Source organism: Vanessa atalanta, chromosome 12 (genome assembly GCF_905147765.1).
Source record: "Vanessa atalanta chromosome 12, ilVanAtal1.2, whole genome shotgun sequence".
Lineage (NCBI taxonomy): Eukaryota > Metazoa > Arthropoda > Insecta > Lepidoptera > Nymphalidae > Vanessa > Vanessa atalanta.
The window spans coordinates 11,040,065-11,061,160 of NC_061882.1; the positions used below are offsets into that span (position 1 = coordinate 11,040,065).

Consider the following 21,096-nt stretch of genomic DNA (forward strand, 5'->3'; position numbering starts at 1 on the left):
TTTGTCTTTGACTTTTACGAGTGCGCTAAAACATGTTATAAAAAAGCTAAATGCAATAATGTTAGATACTGATTTTTTATATTGCTCTTCTATAAAGAATATGATATTTGAGGAATTTATATAGAAATGATTTAAAAAATATATATATACTATAAAATAATATAATTTTGCTTACGGTTTAAGAGATAAAGCTTCCTTACCAACTACGTTACTACAGCGTCTATAATTAATCTCATTATAATAAGCTTACCAATTACACATTATATAATTGGTACACACAGTTGAATGCAATAAGTCATTGAATATAGAGTATACTTATACTTTGTTATTGATAGGTTAAATACTGCAATCATTGCCTAGCAAATCCACTTCCTCCTTAGTATTATCCCACGATGTTGATTATGAGTGTAGACCTGACCTTCATCTGAAATATTTTTAAAATTAACAAAGAAGGACATTTATATTTAAAACTGCAACAATTTCTCGTGGTCAATGCAATTCTTAAGTAAGTACGAGTGACCTTTTACCGTCGTTCAACCCAATTTTAGACCCTGTCGACCTTTTTTTCGTCGCATTACTAAATGAATTCTTAAGATTTTATTCATAAGACATTTGAATTATAATACCTGAGGTAAAAAAGAGATTTTTGATCATTTCTCACTTAATCCTTTTTCATAAGCTTATACAATCTCAATAATTCTGCTATAGATATTATGCACTACAGAGAATTCTATTCAGATTTAGATCAGCTTAATACAATATGTAGTTTTTATTTATAATACAACACTACTTTACTTAACTTCTTATATCCACTTGATTTTTACTTCAAAATTTTGATAACAGCTTCGTCGTAATACGCTGGTTTTCCCCGATTTTATAATACTATTAAATTTAAAGGTGATTAGTTTAGATTAGACTAATAGAATACGTATGTTTTTAATTTTAAAAAACAACTTCACCGTGAATCAAAACGTCATTTTTTTTACAAATTTAAAATATAGTTGCATTATATATATTTGAGGTCGTGACCTGAATGATTACATGGATTGGCATGAAATATAACATGCCAATTAAATCTCAAATTAGTTTAACTGTTGTTACTCGACCTGCCTTTGGGGTAGACTACATTATGTATACGATAATTAGTACATTGGTCATAATAATGTATATTTTGTTTCTGTCGTTCGTGTTCCTAAAACATTTCTCAAATTGAGTTGTAAGTTTGTATAGTTAAGACTAAACTTCTGAAGTTAATACTTAGTTTAGTATACTTTGGCAAACCAAAACTTTACTACCGAGAACGGCTACTAAAATTAACTAATTGTGTGTTCTTTTAAAATGTCATTAATCGATTTTTTCAGATCTGCTAAGTGTGCACTTCATATATATAAAATATTTATTATGGCTTTATTATGTATATATATTACATGAGCTGAAAAGTCCCGGGCCTAACACATATATGGCGCTAGTTTTATTTTATCCACCTCTTTTGCAGTTAGTACTAATCTTATAAAGGCAGCTGTTAAAATTTCATGATATTCTATTCATTAGTTTGTGAGTTATTGTACTAAAGATGTCGCTACTTCTGCTATTTTCAAAACAATGGATCAAAAACTGTTTTAATTTTACACTGTTTCTTGATAAGAAAAAATAGCTTTCAGGCGAAGCAATGGCTTGAAAAGACAAGAAACAACAATAAACCGTTGGATAGCTGACTTCAAACGTGGTCGTAGAGACACCGATGATGCAGAACGTACTGGACGTCCAAATGAGGCGGTAACAACAGAAAACATAAAAAAATACACAAAATCGTTTTGAATCGTTTTGAATGATGAATGAAAAGTGAAGTTGAGTAAGTTAGCTGACATCGTAAAGATATCAAAAGAACGTGGTGGCTTTATATTGCATGAGCATTTGACTCTAAGAAAGCTCAGTTCAAAATGGGTGCCGCGTTTGCTCACTGTTGACCAAAAACAAGAACGTGTTGAGGTTTTTAAGCAGTGTTTGGCCATGTTTAAACGTAACAAACCGAAATTTTTGCGTCGATATCAGACAATGCGTGATAAATGGATCCACTTCACGCCGGAATCAAAATGATCATCATCTGAGTGGATAGCAACTGGTGGACCTCGTCCAACATGGCCGAAAGCACAACAATCGGCTGGACAGGTTATGGCCTCGATATTTTGGGATGTGCATGGTGTAAATATTCATCGACTATCTTGAGAAGGGAAATAACATCAAAAGTGAATATTATATAGCGTTTCTGGAGCGTCTGAAGGCTGAAATTGCAACGCCCGCATAAGGCGAAGAAAAACATTTTGTTTCATCAATACACCGCACCATGTTACAAATCAATCAAAACAGTGGCAAAACTACATAAATTGAACTTCGAATTACTCCCATATCCACCATATTCGGCTCCCAGCGACTACTGGCTGTCCGGAGACCTAAAAAAAATGCTCACTGGTAAGAAATTTCGCTCGAATGAAGTTATCACTAAAACTAAGGCCTATTTTGAGGCGGAAGATAAATCGCTTTGCAAAAGTGGTTCTGCAGTCGACTAATCAGTATTATGGAGTATTAAGGATCAGTATGTAAATCAGTATTAAGGACCAATGTAGTGGCATACTACATTGGTCCTTAATACTGATTTATAATTTTTTGATTTGATATCAATCCGCAACAAATATTTTATAGCAACAGTTGCTATGCTCTAACCGTAATACCCCACTGTTCAATCACCAACACTGATATATCATAAATATGGGGTCATTCATATTTTACGTAAGACGATTTAGGGGGGGAGGAGGTCGATCATACCTTATGTTTTCTTACAAAGGGGTGGGAAGGAGCTTCGATAGTACTTACGTAAGATCAAAAAAATAAAATTACTTGAAAAAACGCGGGAAACCGCGCGATTGCTGAGGTTTGCTGGGATGTGTACCTTTAGAACCTTTGAAATTACAAATAGGCACATTTCAAAAAGTTGTTACTTTGAAAAATTAACAGTAAAATAAACCAAACGTGTATTCATTTTCTCCTTTAGATTCTTACGTAATAAATATTAAACAGGGAGGGAGGGGGTCTGCACGTTCTTAGTTTTTCTTATATGAGGGGGGAAGGAGGGGGTCAAAAACTAGCGAAAATAGTCTTACGTAATAAATGAATGGTCCCTCATTATATTTTATACTAGCTGTGCCCGCGACTTCGTGCGCGTTGTTTTAATTTAAGTTATTTGGATATTGTAGCGTGATTTTATTTTTAGTCTATATATAATTCTAAAATAAAAGTAGCCTAAGATACTCCTTATTACATCCCCGATCTGCCAGTGAATGTCCCGTCGAAATCGGTTCAGCCGTTCCAGAGATTAGCCGGAACAAACAGACAGACAGACAAAAATTGTAAAAAAATGTTATTTTGGTATATATGTCGTGTACACATCTGTATGTATTTAGTAAAAATGGGTTATTTGAATATTACAAACAGACACTCTAATTTTATTATATGTATATTCTTAGAGGAAAATCCCTCTCAACCTAGTACATCGGCGCGATTACGTCTTGTGAAGAATGTCTTCAGGCATTAAATCCTTTTTTCCCCATTTACTTTGTGGTGATCAATAAAGTACTTAGATAAAAAAATAAACTTTATTTTTTTCAGCTACTATGCAATTTGTTTTGTTTTTGTTTGGAGAATGAGGTAGTTGAGAGGATTTCAATTACCTCAATTTATAAAGATATCATAAATCATCATAAAAAATAAAATTTTAACTGAACAATGAAGAACAGATAGGGAACAGTCGAATTTTTTTTTTTTATGTTATAGGGGGCAAACGCGCAGGAGGCTCACCTGATGGAAAGTGATTACCACCACCCATTGACATCTGCAACACCAGAGGGGTTACAGATGCGTTGCCGGCCTTTAAGAAATAAGTACGCTCTTTTCTTGAAGGTTCCCAAGTCGTATCGGTTCGGAAAAACCGCCGGCGAAAGCTGGTTCCACAGAGTGGTTGTGCGAGTCAGAAAATGTCTTAAAAATCGCTGTTGTGGATTTTCGGACACCTAGGTGGTGCGGGTGATATTTGGAATTTTGACGAGATGTCCGAAGGTGAAATTCAGCAGCCGGGATTAATCCAAACAATTCCTAGGAACATTCCCCGTGATAAATTCTGTAGAAGATGCAGAGCGATCCAACATCTCTACGCAGAGCCAAAGGATCAAGCAGATCGGAAAGGGCTTGATCGTCGATAATTCGAGCCGCTCTACGTTGGATACGGACAAATGGACGGAGCTGGTACTGGGGAGCACCTGGACAGAGATGAGAGCAGTATTCCATGTGAGGCCGAATTTGCGCCTTGTATAGTCTTAGACGATGGGCCGACGTGAAATACTGTCTTGCCTTGCTGAGCACACCGAGCTTTTTTGATGCCAATTTGGCTTTGCCTTCCAATTGACCGCGGAACTGAACGAGGCTCGCAACATCGACTCCAAGTATTCCGATACTAGCTGTGTAGTTCTCGAATTGTGGAGATACGACGAATGGTGTTTTTTTGGCGGTTAACGCGCAAACTTGCGTCTTTTTGGGGTTGAAATGGACTAGGTTTAGCCGGCCCCAGTTCGAGACTTCTTTTAACGAAGACTCGATTTCAGACACAAGTTTGTTCCGGTTTTTTTCGACGTTTTCCCGAGAAATATTAGCTCAGCCGGTGTATGAGGTATCAACGGTACTGTCGATCATCAAATCAACAAACAATTTCATATTAAATCAAAGTAACAATGAAAAACAAATCAGAAAATATATATCAAACGAATAAACAGTCACAAATGGTATAGTTAGGTAAATAAATTTAATTTTTTAAAAATTCTAAACATGAACATTTTTTTATTGAAAATATATCAGAATATATCGAACAGTTGAAATACCAAATAAAACTTGAAAATTTTGATCTACCCCGCCAACTTAGAAACACTCCATAGTTTTTAGATTTAATCAATAACGGGCGCACGGGACTATTTGGTTGACTACGACCCACAGAGTATATAACTGCTATCACCTACGATCAACTTTTATTTGACATTTACGATAACGTAAAAAAACATGTTTTGTTAACACGTTTTGTTTTATTTAATAGAATGTATTCGTAGCTTAACTTACCTACAATAACTTTTACCTTCCCACGTCCTCCCAAAATAAACTTAACTCTGTCAAATTTCAGACTCTTCCGTACGCATAGTACGTTTATATAAGAGTCAAATGTTTTATCTTCATATACTCATATACGGACGAAAAATTAAAATTAAAAATATAAGCGAAACCTTAAATTGTTTAATCGAAAGAAATGTTGCTATCGCTATTTGCTAATGTCATTAGTTGTCAACAGTAAAATGGCAGCTTCATGGCGTCTTGTGTAGAACTAGACATTCTTGTTGTATTTATTACTGAAATAAAAATGAAAGATAGTTAATCTTAAGTTTTGGACATTCAATCTACATTTAATTATTTACATTATCGTTTTAAATTCATAAAATGCCTAACGATGTGTGATATATATGTAATGTTTTAAAGAATGATATTACCGTAGAAGTTCTAATGTTTTCTAACTCTATCATCCAGTGTTCGTGTTTGAGACCGCGAATTAGTAACTTATTTGAATTTAATTTATAAGTATTTATAATCAAAAAATAATCATGAAGGATATAAAAGTGTGCAGAATATGCCTTATAATGGATGTGAAAATGTATAATTTACATTCGTACTCATTGGAAACTTATTACGAAGTTTTAGTAGGATGTCATGTAAGTATTTTATTCAGATTTTAATGTATAAAATAATAACATTATATTTAAGTATTATTTATAATTATGATATTTTATCGTAAATTAATTTCAGACTGAAGTGGAAAACCTGCCAAAATATATTTGCTATGAATGTACTGCCCACTTACAAAAGTTTTATATCTTTAGGGAGAGATGTTTGCGAGGGCAAGCGACATTAATAGGCTTATTGCACTCATGTGAAAAGGTAATTATTAAGTTGTTCAAGTATTATCGGTGGCAGTAATTGTATGAATACTTTGTACTGCTCCCATTTATGAGATGAATCAGTGTATGCACAATACATCTTACATCCTGTGGTTGGTAGTGCATTGTGAATGTATGAAGTTATTTATACTTTTCATATTGTTAGTGTCTACTGGCCAAGAAGGTAAATTACCATTTGGTGACCAACATACTTTTTAAAATTGATTATTGTATCGCAAAACAGACATTGTTCTAGCCATTGTTGTATTTTCTCTATAATTAAATTTAATTTATTTAACTATTTATGAATGAATGTATTAATCAGAATCTTCTTCTTCTTTACAGATTACTAGTGATGTTATAAAGAAAATAGATAAAGATGTTTTCCGTCTGTCTTCCAATATAACACTTAGCCAAGTAAAGTGCATGAATATAACAGCTGATGTAGATTTAGACATTAATAATGAAATTAAAACAGAACCATTTGAAGTTATCGATGATGGAGAATATTTTGATGATAAAGATAACATCAAAAGGGAAAACAGTTGTGATGATCTATCCTTACTCTCAAGTGTTGATAAAATATTGTCAAGTGACGATGATGAACCACTGTCTTTACATAAAGAGAAGAAAAAAGAAATGAAAATGAAGAGAAGGAAAAAAGTCAGCATTGATAAAGCAGTTAAAATAGATAGGGAAGATGATTTAGAAGTAAGTGGTACTCATGATAATGAGTGAAGAGTCCTTCTTGTTCACTTTTGCTTGTGATAAAAGAGTTGTTGAATTCAGCCACACATTAAGGCAACCCTATGATGTTATTCCATATGTTCATTAGGACATCATTGAGTTGCCTTAATTAGAGCCGACTCAATAAGCCATTGATTGTCTCTATACTAATCATAGTGTTACAGTTTTTTATATAATATAATTTAAATATATATTTTATTATTAGATATAAGCACATTAATCTCATTTTACAACACATTTGAAATACTACAACTGCTTATCAATACATACTATTCTAAGAAGAAACATTAAAATAAAAATATACTTTATTCAAGTAGGCTTTTACAAGCACATTTGAATGGTCATTTGACAAAACAATATTAAGTGAAGCTACCACCGGTTCGGAATGTAGATTCTACTAAGAAGAACTGCCCAGAAACTCAGTAGTTACTGTTTTCCAACATTTTAAATACAAACTTATGCTTGTTAAATAGAATTGTATGTGTATGTAGTATAGCCTACTAAATTTTCAACAAGTATCAGCTCCACCCTTTTTTAACATCTATATAATCTTGTCGAATAATATGCTTTTATTATTAAAGTATTCTTAACAAATGATTTGAATCAAGGAATTTGCAAAGTTATAAATATCTGCAGCATTTTATTATAGAAACGGATACTTTGCCCCAAGAAGGATTTACTGACTTTGCGGAGTCATAAACTTGGCGTTATAAGCTTATTCTTATGTCTCGTGTAAATACAATGATTATCACCGATTCAATCAAAGTGATCAATGTTACTGTGAATATACATAATATTGTTGTAAATATATATTATGACGAAACAGTGACTATTTCTTCATTGTTAAAGCATCCCTAACGGAGTCTCGAGCTCCAGGATTATAAATAGACCAGACAACTCTCTTTTTAAAATAAAAACAGATTCAATATCTGAAGCGTTACCGCAAATGAATATGCCATATGACATAATACTATGAAAATAACTAAAATATACTAGACGACAGGTATTAATATCCACTATCTTTTCTAACCGCGTATGCTGCGGAGCTGCGTCTTTGTGTTAGGGACGATAAATGAGGACTCTACTAAGTTTATAATCCAATTCTATTACTATAAACACCACAGCATTGGCTAAATCAAGATCCCACCATTTCATGATAAATTATAATTTTATTTTCTAAAATTTGGTAGGGTTATGGTTAAGCTTTCTAACATTATTTATTGCGATCCAATTGTATCAGTGATACAATGTTTACATCGTCATAGTTATTTTTTTTTTCCTCGACCTTAAAAATCTGTAAAGTATCGTCAGCAAACAACAAAACATTATCACAGATACTTTTAACATAGAAAGGAAGATCATTTATATATATATGTACTAGAAATAGAACCTAAAGGTGATCCCTGTGGAACACCCATTTTTAGCAATAGATCCAGAAGACTTTATTTCTTCAATGAAAACTAGTTGGACTCTTTGACTTAAACATGAAGCTATATGATCATGACCTTTACCATTAATACCATAGTATTTGAGATTATATGGAAGCGTTTCTTGTTATACACAATCAAATGCTTAATACAAAATATCACAGAAAGCTTCAATAGAATTTTGCGATATTTCCCATGTATCGTAAATACACACATCAACACTGTCTAGGGATATTTTGAATTTACTCAATTATTTCAAAATTTATTAAAGATAATGTGCAACATGTTTACATTTTTATAAAGCCCATTTATCTGACTATACTCCAGAATAAAAAAAAAACCTTATTATTTTGCCTAAACAATTTTATACTTAAATAAAGAAAAAACGTAAAATAATGGTAAAACTAACAATTAATGTTTGACTCAAGAAAATGTGAAAAATATAGAAAAGTTATTGTTTTTAACAGTTATATGAAAAATCAGTAGTCTGAAAAACCACCCATCACATTTACAACGGTCCTGCAACGATTTTTCATACTTTGGATGAAGTTATCCAAGTCTTGCTGCGGTATATTGTCCCAGGTCCGACTAAGATGCCAAAAAAGTTGCTCTTCCGTCGCAATATTTGTAGGGAAATTCCTCAAAGCCCTTCTTTGGAGCATGTCCCACGCGTGCTCTATGGGGTTTAGGTCAGGTGATTGAGCGGGCCAGCCTAAGACCGATACGTCTTGTTCCTGCAACCATCTCGTCACCACTCTCGCTGTGTGCGGACGGGCGTTATCGTGCATGAGCGTGAATTCTTGGCCCATTTGTAGTCTATGGGGGTAAATTATCAGCACTAGCACCTCGTTACGGTATTTTTCAGCCGTCATGGTGTTTCTGATCCAAACGAGGTCTGTTCTTCCACCAAGACGAATTCCCGCCCAAACCATAATTGTCTCGCCGTGGTATGAATGGACTTCCTAAAGATGTTGCAGACGGCTATAACGACCAGACCGACTCGCCAAACACGTACTCTACGTGTATCGGGATGAAAACCGAACCGGGACTCATCGGTAAACAGTACTACAGACCACTGGTTAGCTTCTCAGAGCAAATGTACACGAGCCCACTCTAGTCGTCGCCCACGATTTCCTCGGCGTAGTGCTGGAGTACGAAGCGGTCTGCGAGTATGAAGGTTAGCTTCATGCAGCCTTCTCCTTACAGTTTGGTCACTCACAAACAACTGGTCCTCTGACTGGAGCCTCTTAACCAACTGCAATGCCGTAACATTTGGTTCTCTTTTCGCGCCAACTTGCAAATATCGGACTTGACGTTGAGTGGTTATGCGCTTCCCACCTGGATGTCTTTCGGCCACTTCACCAGTAGCACGGTAGCGTGACCATAACCTAGATATAACGTTTTGTCTTGTTCCAATCTCCTCAGCAATACTCCGTTGAGTAGCCCCAGCTTGGAGCATGCCTACTGCCCTTAACATTTCTTCTCTCGTTAAATGGCGCCGCTGCATGATGCACACAATAGGTTTAACTCGAAATTAATCGATAACTTGTTATAAAACTTAAATTTTACACAAAAAAATATCTCAAAATTACAATACCTAAACGAAACTTTCGGATTTCGCTACCATTATGCCGCGTAAATATTTTGTTTTTATTTATTTTTTTCAAATTCAAATTTAGAATCGTCCAAAAAGGTTTACAAAGTAGTCTTGCATTAAAAGATTTTAAAACTGGCCAGGATTTTTTGAGCTTAAGAACTTTATACAAAATATCCCTAGACGATGTTGATGTGTATATATTTAAGAAGTGGTATTCCCGTATCAGTTGTCAAGCGACCTCTCGTAAAGCCCGCTATGAAAAATAGTATTTGTACCGAAATGGACGATAAGTTGAACTTTTTTTTTTCAAAATTTTACTTAAAGTTGAGAGTACAGAAATAGGTCTGTAATTGTATTTATTCTTAGAATCACATATAGAAATGACAATAGTATATAATAAGGATACATCATATTAACACGATGATTATATTTATTTTTATTGGTGATCACAACATCAAATATTACCCACATATTATATCATAATAAATATACAAAAATTAATTAATTTCAGGCAACAAACGAAACAAATAAAGTTCCACGCGAAAGCATATTGATAGAGGTCAAACCAAAGCGTGGAAGGCCCAGGAAGAATGAAGAAAAATCTAGAAAACCAACAACTGTCCCAAAACAACGTCGCACCAACAACACTGGAGGTGTTATTGAAGAGGACTTTGATCTGGAGAACTATTGTGACATTATTACATTAACGGTAACCATTTAGGTTAACTAATTCGTTAGCATTTTATAATATAATACGAAGGCTGGTCCTCTATATATCAAGTGATTACCACCATTCAAACACTTGCAAATATTTTGCAGATGATAATGAATCCCAAATTGGGCTAATAAAAATAATTAGGTTTTTCTTCGAAGTAAGTCTCAATGACAGTCTGAAATGCAATTGTCAGCGTCACACTCTCGTCTCTTGTGACGAACAAAGTAAGATCCTGTAATTATTCCATAAGAACAAACTCAAAATTCACTGAATCTCTTTTAAGAATGGTCAGTTTTTTATGGTATAGTTTGCTGGATGAGCATATGGGCCATCTGATGGTAAGTGGTCACCACCGCCCATAGACAATGGCGCTACAAGATATATTAACCATTCCTTACATCGCCAATGCACCACCACTCTTGGGAACTAAGTTGTTGTCTCTTATGCCTGCAGTTACACTGGCTCACCCTTCAAACCGGAATACAACAATACTGAGTACTGTTGCTCGGCGGTAGAATATCTGATGAGTAGGTGGTACCTACCCAGACAGGCTTGCACTAAGCCCTACCACCAAGTAAAGTTGCCAGCATAGTTGAGATCGGTTAAATGGACCTCACAGTACTCCCTTTAATCTACAGGAAGAACAACAAAAGGCGGAGATCTTACAACGGCAGAGTTCTTCGAACTATGTCAACGCAATATTCCAGTGCAAGTTGTGTTTCAAAGGGTTCATCGACGCGCAGGCGTGGAAGCATCACGTCAGCAAACACGAACCGGTAACTAGCCAACGTTATTTATTAGACTAGTATCTAAAATTTGCCATATGTCCATAACTAGATTCCAAATATTATATTAAAATTATATTAAACTCTGGTTTTATTTATTGTGCTAAATATTTATTGTAGGTTATCTTTTGTTATTATTATTTTATATTTTAATTAAATGAATGAGGCTAATTCCAGAGTGCAGGGGACTTGGAGTGTCAAATCTGTAAGTTCAGATTTAAAACGAAGCGAATACTGCAGAAACACAGTTCAAACCACGAAAAGAAATATGCGTGCAAATCTTGTCCGTATGTCTCTAAGTCTGGGTGGGTATTTTTTTATTATCTACATATGGTTAGTAATATGTTAAATGATTGATATGGTGATTGTCTATGGGATTATCTTGGTATAAGGTAAGACAGTATTTACATGTACGAACATATATAGTGCCCATAAAAATGAATAATAATATTTCCTTTGAAAGGTTACACAATATCCCATTTAAAAAAAACGATATTTAAACTGTACAACCTCGGTTAGTCGAATTTTTTACCTCTAAACCATAGACTCAAAATTAGGTAGATGAAACTTTGAAAATCGAACATTTGCCTACATAAAGCTTCAAACAAACAAACAAGTTTTGACATGAGTGTGATTTTTTATTGTTATTTGCAGGACTCAAGCAAGACAACATCAGATGTGGCATAAAGGTGTCACGTACAAATGCCAGTACTGCGACGATGTATTGACGTAAGTATCCGATTTATCCTTGAAACGAAGTTCTTTAACGCGGCTTACAGTAGAGTGAACTGCTGGAAATCGTCACGTAAGGAAAACCGTTATCTCATCCCTTTCTCTTTGTCTCTTTCCATTGTTTAATATAAAAATATTTATTTTGTTTGATATATATACATATATATAAATAAATAACTTCGTTACAACCGGGTGTTCCACGGCAGCTCTCTTTTATTTATTATATATAATATGATGTCTGTAATGAGTAATTGGGAGACAAAATACTTTGCAGATTCAAATATAATGGAATGTATACTATGTTAAGCCTAACTTCTAAATTTTTTAAACTCAAATCATCTAAATTTGAACCTGGAGGTTCAAAATTTAAAGATTTTTTGTTTGATTGATTGTTGCCTTCAGGAAATGGACGTCGTACTTGTCGCACGTACGCATGAAGCATCCGTCGGAATTTATCTGCGGGGTGTGCGGGTACTCCTTCGTCAGCAAGCTGGGCCTCGCTATGCACAAGACCATGATGCACAAAACCACTGTCGTAAGTGTACACTTTGAAACCTTTTAAGTCTGGGATGAAACTGAGATTTTTTTTTACTATAAAAAAATATATACAATGTGGCTGTGACGTTAAATGACCAAACTCAAAAAAAAAAATCAAATACATTAATTGACTTAGCCAAACTAAGACAAGCCAAACACAAAATTATTAACCTGGAGTAATGCTGGTTGAAGTTAAAGGGGCTGCGGGGAGCGGGTGAGCGGGGAGGGCCAATAAATTAAAGTAAGTGAAATCTTAAAGTGTTAAAGTTATAAAAAAAATAACAGGATAAAGAAAAAACAAAGACAGAAAAGGACGACATGCCGTATTGCCCGCAGTGCGACGTGAAGTTTGTGTCGATGGAGGCGTACAAGCGACACATGGTGACGTCGGTCAAGCACACACAGAGCACTGACTTCAGGTAATATAGTAATAAGCGATTGCATCGTTCAAAATCGGAAGTGAATCTACTAAAGATTCCTATGTTTTGAAGAGATATAATCTGTGGAATCCACCCTGAGTAATTAAAATTGATTAAAAAGAAACGCGTTGAAGTTTCATAGTGTTTGGAGCGCTGAAGAAATATATATGTCTATGGAATAGTGTCGTGTCTGTAAATGTCCCGCCGCTGAGCAAAACTTTCTTCTTCTCTCGAGGACACGATTTGGAGCTTATTTCAACAGGTTGCTTCAAAGCAAATTGAGAGATTTCCATCTTGTAAAAATTTCATCCGACACAAGTCAAGGTGCTCTATTTCATAATTACAATACGATATCAATTTAATATGAAAGACTATGAATAAAATTGATTCGGGTATGAACTTGCATAAGCGAGGCATATTATTTTATTATTATATGATCAGACGGCATGGAATCTATGACTCACTGCCTAATGCATCGGCAGCACGGGCTGCCGCGTGTGCGGCGACTCGTTCCCCGACGCGGAGGCGCTGCGCGTGCACCACCGCCGCCACCACGCGCGCGCGCGCCCGCGCAACTACGGGAAGGCCAAGCCCGCGCACGCGCACTGGCCCGCGCGCTGCGACCACGTGCGTACCGCCCCCCCCCCCCCCCCTCTCCCCCTACTCTACTATAGGAACGTGTAAACGAGATACAAAATATATTGTACCCCTATAATTTACATCATACTGGAGTTGTATCTATTTGCAAGGATTCAGTTTTAAAAACTTAATGTAATGTGCATGCTCACACCAATGTCGGGTATCTATTTTAAGAAAAGTAGTAATAATACGCTCTCCGTACTGAAGGTGCATCTTCGGTAGGATATAAAATCTCGTCCATCGTACTGAACCCCCTAAAAAGTCGTCAGTATGGAAAATGATCCCGCATGGAAAGGTTAAAATAGCCACGTTTACCAAAGTCGGTCAGGGGTACACCACTTGTTTCTGGTTTGATAGTTGAGCTTTTTATTTTGCCAGTGCTCGGAGGAGATCCCGAATGCGCGCGAGTACTGGAACCACTTCCGACGCGTCCATCCCGACAAGAACTATCCCGTTCAAAAGGATTACATTTGTGACATCTGCGGAAAAGGCTTTCGGGTATTTATTTTGAATTGAATACAAATATTTAATACCTAATAATTTTCAGAATAGTAAGGGGTACCGCATAGGAATCTATATAATAGAAATCTAAGCCCCTCTTTACTACAGAGCTTGTTGTTATCTTTATTTTTTGAGTTATATCAGAGTAAGTACAATGTTATTGTTAAAACTATTTATGGTTTTTCGGGACAGGGTAATGCATTCCTTGTCTACCACAAGAGAACCCACTTCGAGGAGAGAGCGTTTAAGTGCCCCCAGTGTCCAAAGGCATTCTTCAACCGGACAAACTTACAAATGCATGAGAAGACGCATTCGGAACATCGTCCGCACCCGTGCTCCATGTGTTCCAAGGCTTTCAAGATGAAAGGTGCATTAGACAGGCATTTCAGGGTAAGTCATAACATTCGACTAAGTACCAAACGAACTTATTTTTAATTGAATACGAGGACAGACATAGCCATGTGAAACTTCTGTATTACTATGATTATACCGCGACGTTAACACGCTAACACTACGCTCTGTTGTTTATTTTTTGTTTTCAAGTAAAAAGTGAATTATATTTCATACCAATTATACCATAGTTTTGCTGATGGACAGTGCTAACTTACAGTGTATAAATCTGACTAAAATTATAAGTTAATTGTGAGTAATAAGCAAAAACAATTTACAAAATCTTAATAAGTGCTGAGTTCACGACCTACGACAACCCGCAACATCGAGGTGTGCTGCGTACTCTTGTAGCGCTTCACCACTGCAGTGTTACTGCGTCCAACGGACTTAGTTGTTGACGCTAGCACTTACATCGCTGGATACAACGCTAATTAGCATTCCGAGCCGGCCACAAACATAAAGCGCTCCATCGCTTCAATTGTATTGCAAAACCGTTCTCGTCCAACGCCTAGACGAAACTTGAAGCGCTGTATGCTTTTTAATGTGAGTCTTTAGCACAACAATCCGTTTTTTCTGTTTGAATAAAGAGTTGTTTTGTTAATTTAACAATAAACTTAACTCTTATAAAATTGTGAATACAATTTCAAACAATGTCGTCAACTCGAAAGACCTGTTCGGGTTGTCAAAAAGCTATAAAAGATCGCAGATTTTTACGGTGCACCATATGTTCTCAGTTCTTTGAAATTGCCTGTACGAATATATCTGACAAGTCATTTTCTCTGATGGATATCGAAAAAAGGAACCAATGGAAGTGTAATATGTGTAAAAACAAGAAATCTGATAATACTAATACCCCTTTAAAGCCAACACAATCACCAATAGAAACTGATGTTTTAATAACACAAAAAAATAAACATGACATTACTTCTGAAAATTCAATTGAAGACTTAAGTATAAATTTTCCACCTACTTTTGTTCATAATTTAATGCCTATAATCAGGAAAGAAATACAAAGTGCAGTTGCTGAGGCTGTCAAAAATGCTGTAAGTTTTTATTTTGCGAAAGAGTTTGACTTAATTAAAAATGATTTGGCCACTTTAAAGGATCTTAAATCTACAATAGAATTTATTAGCGCTGATTACGACAAAGTTAAGACTGATCTAAATACATATGAAAATAAAGTGAAAGTACTTTCCGAAGAAAATAAAAAACTGTCTGATAAAATTATTAATCTATCTAATCGTATGACTCTATTGGAACAACATTCACGAGAAAACAATATAGAACTAAGCGGCGTACCTGAAAATAAGTCTGAGAACCTAATTACGATTGTAAAGCAGTTGGCTTCTACTGTTTCAGCTCCACTACAAGATGCTGATATAGTAAATTGTGTAAGGGTACGGAAAATGGACGAAACAAGTAGCAAGCCAAGATCCATTATTGTTAAGCTTATTAGTACCAGAGCCAGAGACGAAGTTTTAGCCGCAGTTTCCAAATTTAATAAATCAAACCGAGAAAATAAATTGCACACTGGCCATCTTGGTTTTGGCACCAAAAAAACACCTATCTACGTTTCGGAACATTTATCACCCCATCTTAAATATTTATATGCCCGTACTACACAAGCAGCTCGTGAAAAAGGTGTTACATATGTGTGGATCCGAAATGGGCGTATCTTTGTCCGCAAAAATGATACGTCTCCAGCGAAGCAGATACGTCACATTGAAGCGTTAGAAAATATTTGAAACATCATAAAATACCGTTACATATTAGTCCGTAAATTACCATAAAATATTCAATATATACTATCAAAACGTCCGTGGTTTGAAAACCAAACTACAAGAAATAAAACTAGCTTCACTAACACATGATTATGATATTATTGCTGCAACAGAGACTTGGCTTGATGATTCTATAGATGACAACGAAATTTTAAACAAAAATTATACGATTTATAGAAGAGATAGGTGCACCACATCATTGGCTGGGAAAAAAGGAGGCGGCGTTTTATTTGGAGTATCGAGTAGTTTACAATCTAAACGCGTAAGTCATCTTGAAAGTAAAAACGAAGACTTATGGATTTCCGTTCGTTTAAGCGAGAGTGGAATAACTAAAAACGTTTTGTTCTGTATAGTTTACCTACCACCACCGGTATCACCTGATTCATTAGAGAATATTATTAACAATATAAGCAGAGTAATGGAAAGCAATTTATGTGAAACGATTATATTAGGTGATTTTAATTTAGGTTTCATTGATTGGGTTTCTAGTCACAAGGATGGATTGTTAAAACCAAATAATAATGCTAAATACTTAGGGTATCTATTGGAGGATTTCATGGCTTTAAATCATTTATCGCAATTTAATAACGTTAAAAATAGTAATAGTAGAATACTCGACTTAGTTTTTGCTAATTTTTCAGATATTACTGTTGATAACAGCTCTGATATATTTACAAAAGTTGATTCTCATCATCCACCTTTAGAAATTCAACTGAAATTTCATAATACGTGTACATTAATTGACAAAACTTTTGCTACACATAATTTTAAAAAAGCTGACTACGCTTTACTTAACGATAAACTCAAATCGATTGATTGGGAATCAGAGCTTGGATCAGCTGCGGGTGATGTCGATGGCATGGTTTCAATTTTTTATAATATTTTAAAAACAATTATTAATAATCATATACCTAAGACAAAACCTAGAAATCAAAAATATCCTGCTTGGTTCTCATCCAGTTTATTAAAAATCATAGCCGAAAAAGAAAAAATCAGAACCAAATGCAAAAAATATAACAATCCAAGAGATCTTTTAGAACTCAAGTGTTTAAATTCTCGTGTTGCTAGGGTTACGAATAGTTGTTATGCCAGTTATAAAGAAGGTACTGAAAATGCTGTTTGCAAAAACTCTGCTCGGTTTTGGTCTTTCATTAAAGCTACACGTGGGAACTCTTCAAGTATTCCCAAAGAAATGAAGTACGCAAATGCAGATAGTACGTTTGTTGCTGGAACTGGAGAAGAAATTTGTAACCTCTTCAGAATGAAATTTGCGTCCATATTTACACAAGATAATTGTAACAGCTTTTACAATTTACCTCTTTCATCTAAAAACTCTTACCACCAATTTTCTTTAAGCTCTGTACAGTTTGATGAACGCTCGATTAAAAATATTTTGAAATCGATTGACCCTAGTAAAGGAGCCGGTCCTGATGGAATTCCATCCATTTTTATTAAAATGACCTACAACAATATTACGCTGCCATTAAAACTAATTTTCGAAACATCTTTCAGAACCGGAGTATTTCCGTCAGCTTGGAAAATTGCTAATGTTGTTCCCATATATAAGAAAGGCGACAGAGATTTAGTAGATAATTATAGACCTATATCCATCTTAAGTCATTTTGCAAAGGTATTTGAGCGTATTATATGCCAAATAATAACAAAGTATAGTTCAAATGTTATCTCGGCAAATCAACACGGTTTCTGTAAAAATAAATCAACTGTAAGTAATTTAGTTAGTTACATTTCAGATATCTCTAATCACGTTGATAATGGTATCCAGGTTGACGCGATTTATACTGACTTTAGTAGTGCTTTTGACAAGGTTGATCACACTATCCTATTGCAGAAACTAAAACATTACGGAATACATGGGGATTTACTGCGTTGGTTAGAGTCTTACTTGAAAAATAGATTACAACAAGTAGTTATAAACGGTTTCAAGTCTAAACCATTTGTAGCGCATTCTGGTGTCCCGCAAGGTTCCCATCTCGGTCCCATATTATTTTTATTATTTATAAACGATATCGAGAACTACATTTGTCATAGTGAATGCTCAATTTTCGCTGACGATTTAAAGTTATACAGGCCAATTAAAACTATTCACGATGCAGAACTTCTGCAACGCGATTTAAATTCCGTACAACAGTGGTGCTATAACAATAAAATGATACTTAATGCAAATAAATGTCAGTATATCAGATTCACTAAAAATAGAAACATCATTTCATGTAACTATACTATTAACAATAAAGAATTAGCGGAAGTTGAAGAGGTCCGAGATTTGGGCGTAGTTATTGACAAAAAATTACAGTTCAGTAATCATATAAACAAAATTTTAGAAAAATCCTTGAAACTCGTTGGTTTTATTAAAAGAACATGTCATGACTTTAAAAATATTCAAGCTATTATAACGTTGTATCGTTCCCTGATTCGTAGTGTTTTAGAATATGCATCACCAGTTTGGAGTCCAAGTTACAAAATTTATAAAAGTCGCCTTGAAAAAATTCAACAGGGTTTTACAAGATTTTTAGCATATAAAGACAGGCGCTGTCCATATCGAGCAGACTATGTGACACGTTTAAAATACTTTAAGCTAGATACATTGGAGAAACGACGGTCTCTGAATGATTTAATGTTTTTACACAAGCTCATTCACAACTCCATAGACTGTCCACGGCTACTTTCTCAAATAAATTTATATGTTCCGAAAACCATTCCTCGATATCCAATTAAAGGCACCTTCGCCATTCCTAGATATCGCACAAATGTTGGAAAATTTTCGCCATTAATTCGTTGTATGAGATCCTACAATGAACTTGACTCCCATGTCATCGACATATACGAACTAAGTAGTGATCGTTTTAAGAAAAATTTAGATACTGTTTTAGTTAGTAATTAATATTTAATATTCAAAAATATTAGTGTTATTGGTAAGTCAAATAATTATAATATCCTTTTTGTTATCAAAGATTGTTTGTTATCCTATTGTATTGATATTTTTTGTTTAAAATTTATTCTCACAGATTCTATTAAATGTTTGAGTGTAGTGTTTAGTTACCTTTGTTAACATGTAAGTTGTAAAATGTAAATACCTGTAATGGTGTATCACACTGTACAAGTTTTCTTTTGTTGTTTTTCCTAAATATGATTTGTGAATATGCCGATGGTATTTCTAAAGCAATAAATAAATAATAAATAAATAAATACAATGGTGTCTGAAGTAAAATGAAGAGCCAATAATATATTTTTAATATGGCAACTCTATTACAGAGCCACACGGGGGTGAAGCCTTACGCGTGCGAAGTGTGCGGGAAAGCTTTCGCGCAGTCCAACAGCCGCAAGCTGCACGTGCGCACCGTGCACCTCAAGCAGCCGTCGCCCTACGTCAGCCGCTCGCGCCTCGAGCGCCGCAACAAGGCGCCCCGCGACCAGCCCGCCGCGCAGTTCCTCTACTAGAGCACACTCCACGTGACAAGTACTTGAAGAAAACTTTTTGAGGATTTGCGAACTGGACGAATTTGAGTGCAGATAAACTAGTGAATAGAAAAACTAAAATACTAAATTTAAAATAAGCAATCCAAATAGTGAATGTGACAAAGTATTTCATAGATCAAAATAATAGTCTTTAAGAAAAAAGACTAATACAAATACATTTCAAAAAACCTTCCAAAACCCGCAGTTAACGGGTTTGTCATAGATCACTGAGGACCCTAGTCTCAGTGTTCAAGATAACCATTAATTTCCTGACAATATAAATTAGACAACATTTAAACTAACATAATATTACACTAGTCAATATGTTATGTTCAAATTGTTATGAAATGTTACAAATCACAAACTATTTTATGAAAAATATTAAAGAAATCATGAACAAAGTTGATATAGAGTAACAAATTATACATCATGATTTTATATACTGCATGACATTTTAATTAAAATCATTCGTTTAATGATTTTTTATTTAAGTATTACTTTGTGATTGTATTCTTTTGCCTTTAAAATCAGTATTATATTTTAAGTCCATTTATATAAACACACAACATTATAAGGTATAATAACTAGATGAATATTTAAATGTATTCATGTGCATATGTAACTTATAAATAAATTATTTCATATCTTTTTGACTTGTTGTTTTTTATTTTTTAAACGGTGCTTTTTAAATTTGTTGGAATGGTATATGGTATAATGGTAGGAAGGAAACCCTATTCACTATTTCGTAGTATTTCAAAACGAATCTAGGAAGGCATACACCAATTACTAGACTTCTATACTAGTACTTCGACAGATTACAATCGTGAGATTGTAATCTAACGATTTTTAAAAAATACGGGGACATTTTTTTATGGCATTGGTTTATTTTTAATTACATTCGCTTCAAAAAATTTTAGACATCTTACATTAGCAGCAGTATTAAGACGTTTAAGAACATTAATATTGAAAATATTATATTATTTAAGTACTCATAATTTTTTTTTTAACTCTAATTGAAATTCACTAAACTCATAAATTGAATCACAAAAATAATAATTATTTTTTATGTACTAATTATGAAAATTAGTTAGTATTTTTTAATACAAATGATTGCAATACTTAATATTTTTTATATGTAAAATAATAATACGATAAGTAGATGTTGATCGTATAATTATATCTTTGATGTTAACGTAACCTACCCATTTCTAGAGCAAGCCGTAATTGCCTGTAATTGAAAGTGTGATAAGTATTATAAGTGCATAGAAATTTAATTGATCATGTCCTTTTGTTATTTTTGTGGTAATTCTTATATGTAAATATATA

At 34.4% G+C, this 21,096-nt stretch overlaps 1 protein-coding gene across 1 annotated transcript; it reads left to right on the forward strand.

Moving 5' to 3' along the window:
• The first annotated feature begins 5,394 nt into the window (after nucleotides 1-5,394).
• Nucleotides 5,395-20,325, forward strand: LOC125067715 (zinc finger protein 700-like). The gene is made up of 13 exons (XM_047676441.1): nucleotides 5,395-5,798; nucleotides 5,893-6,024; nucleotides 6,369-6,734; nucleotides 10,306-10,503; nucleotides 11,148-11,285; nucleotides 11,472-11,599; nucleotides 11,949-12,023; nucleotides 12,429-12,561; nucleotides 12,849-12,982; nucleotides 13,465-13,609; nucleotides 14,000-14,119; nucleotides 14,315-14,512; nucleotides 19,567-20,325. Exons 1-13 carry the CDS (start codon nucleotides 5,691-5,693, stop codon nucleotides 19,750-19,752), a joined length of 2,061 nt encoding a protein of 686 aa, XP_047532397.1. The 5' UTR covers nucleotides 5,395-5,690; the 3' UTR covers nucleotides 19,753-20,325.
• Nucleotides 20,326-21,096: the final 771 nt, after the last annotated feature.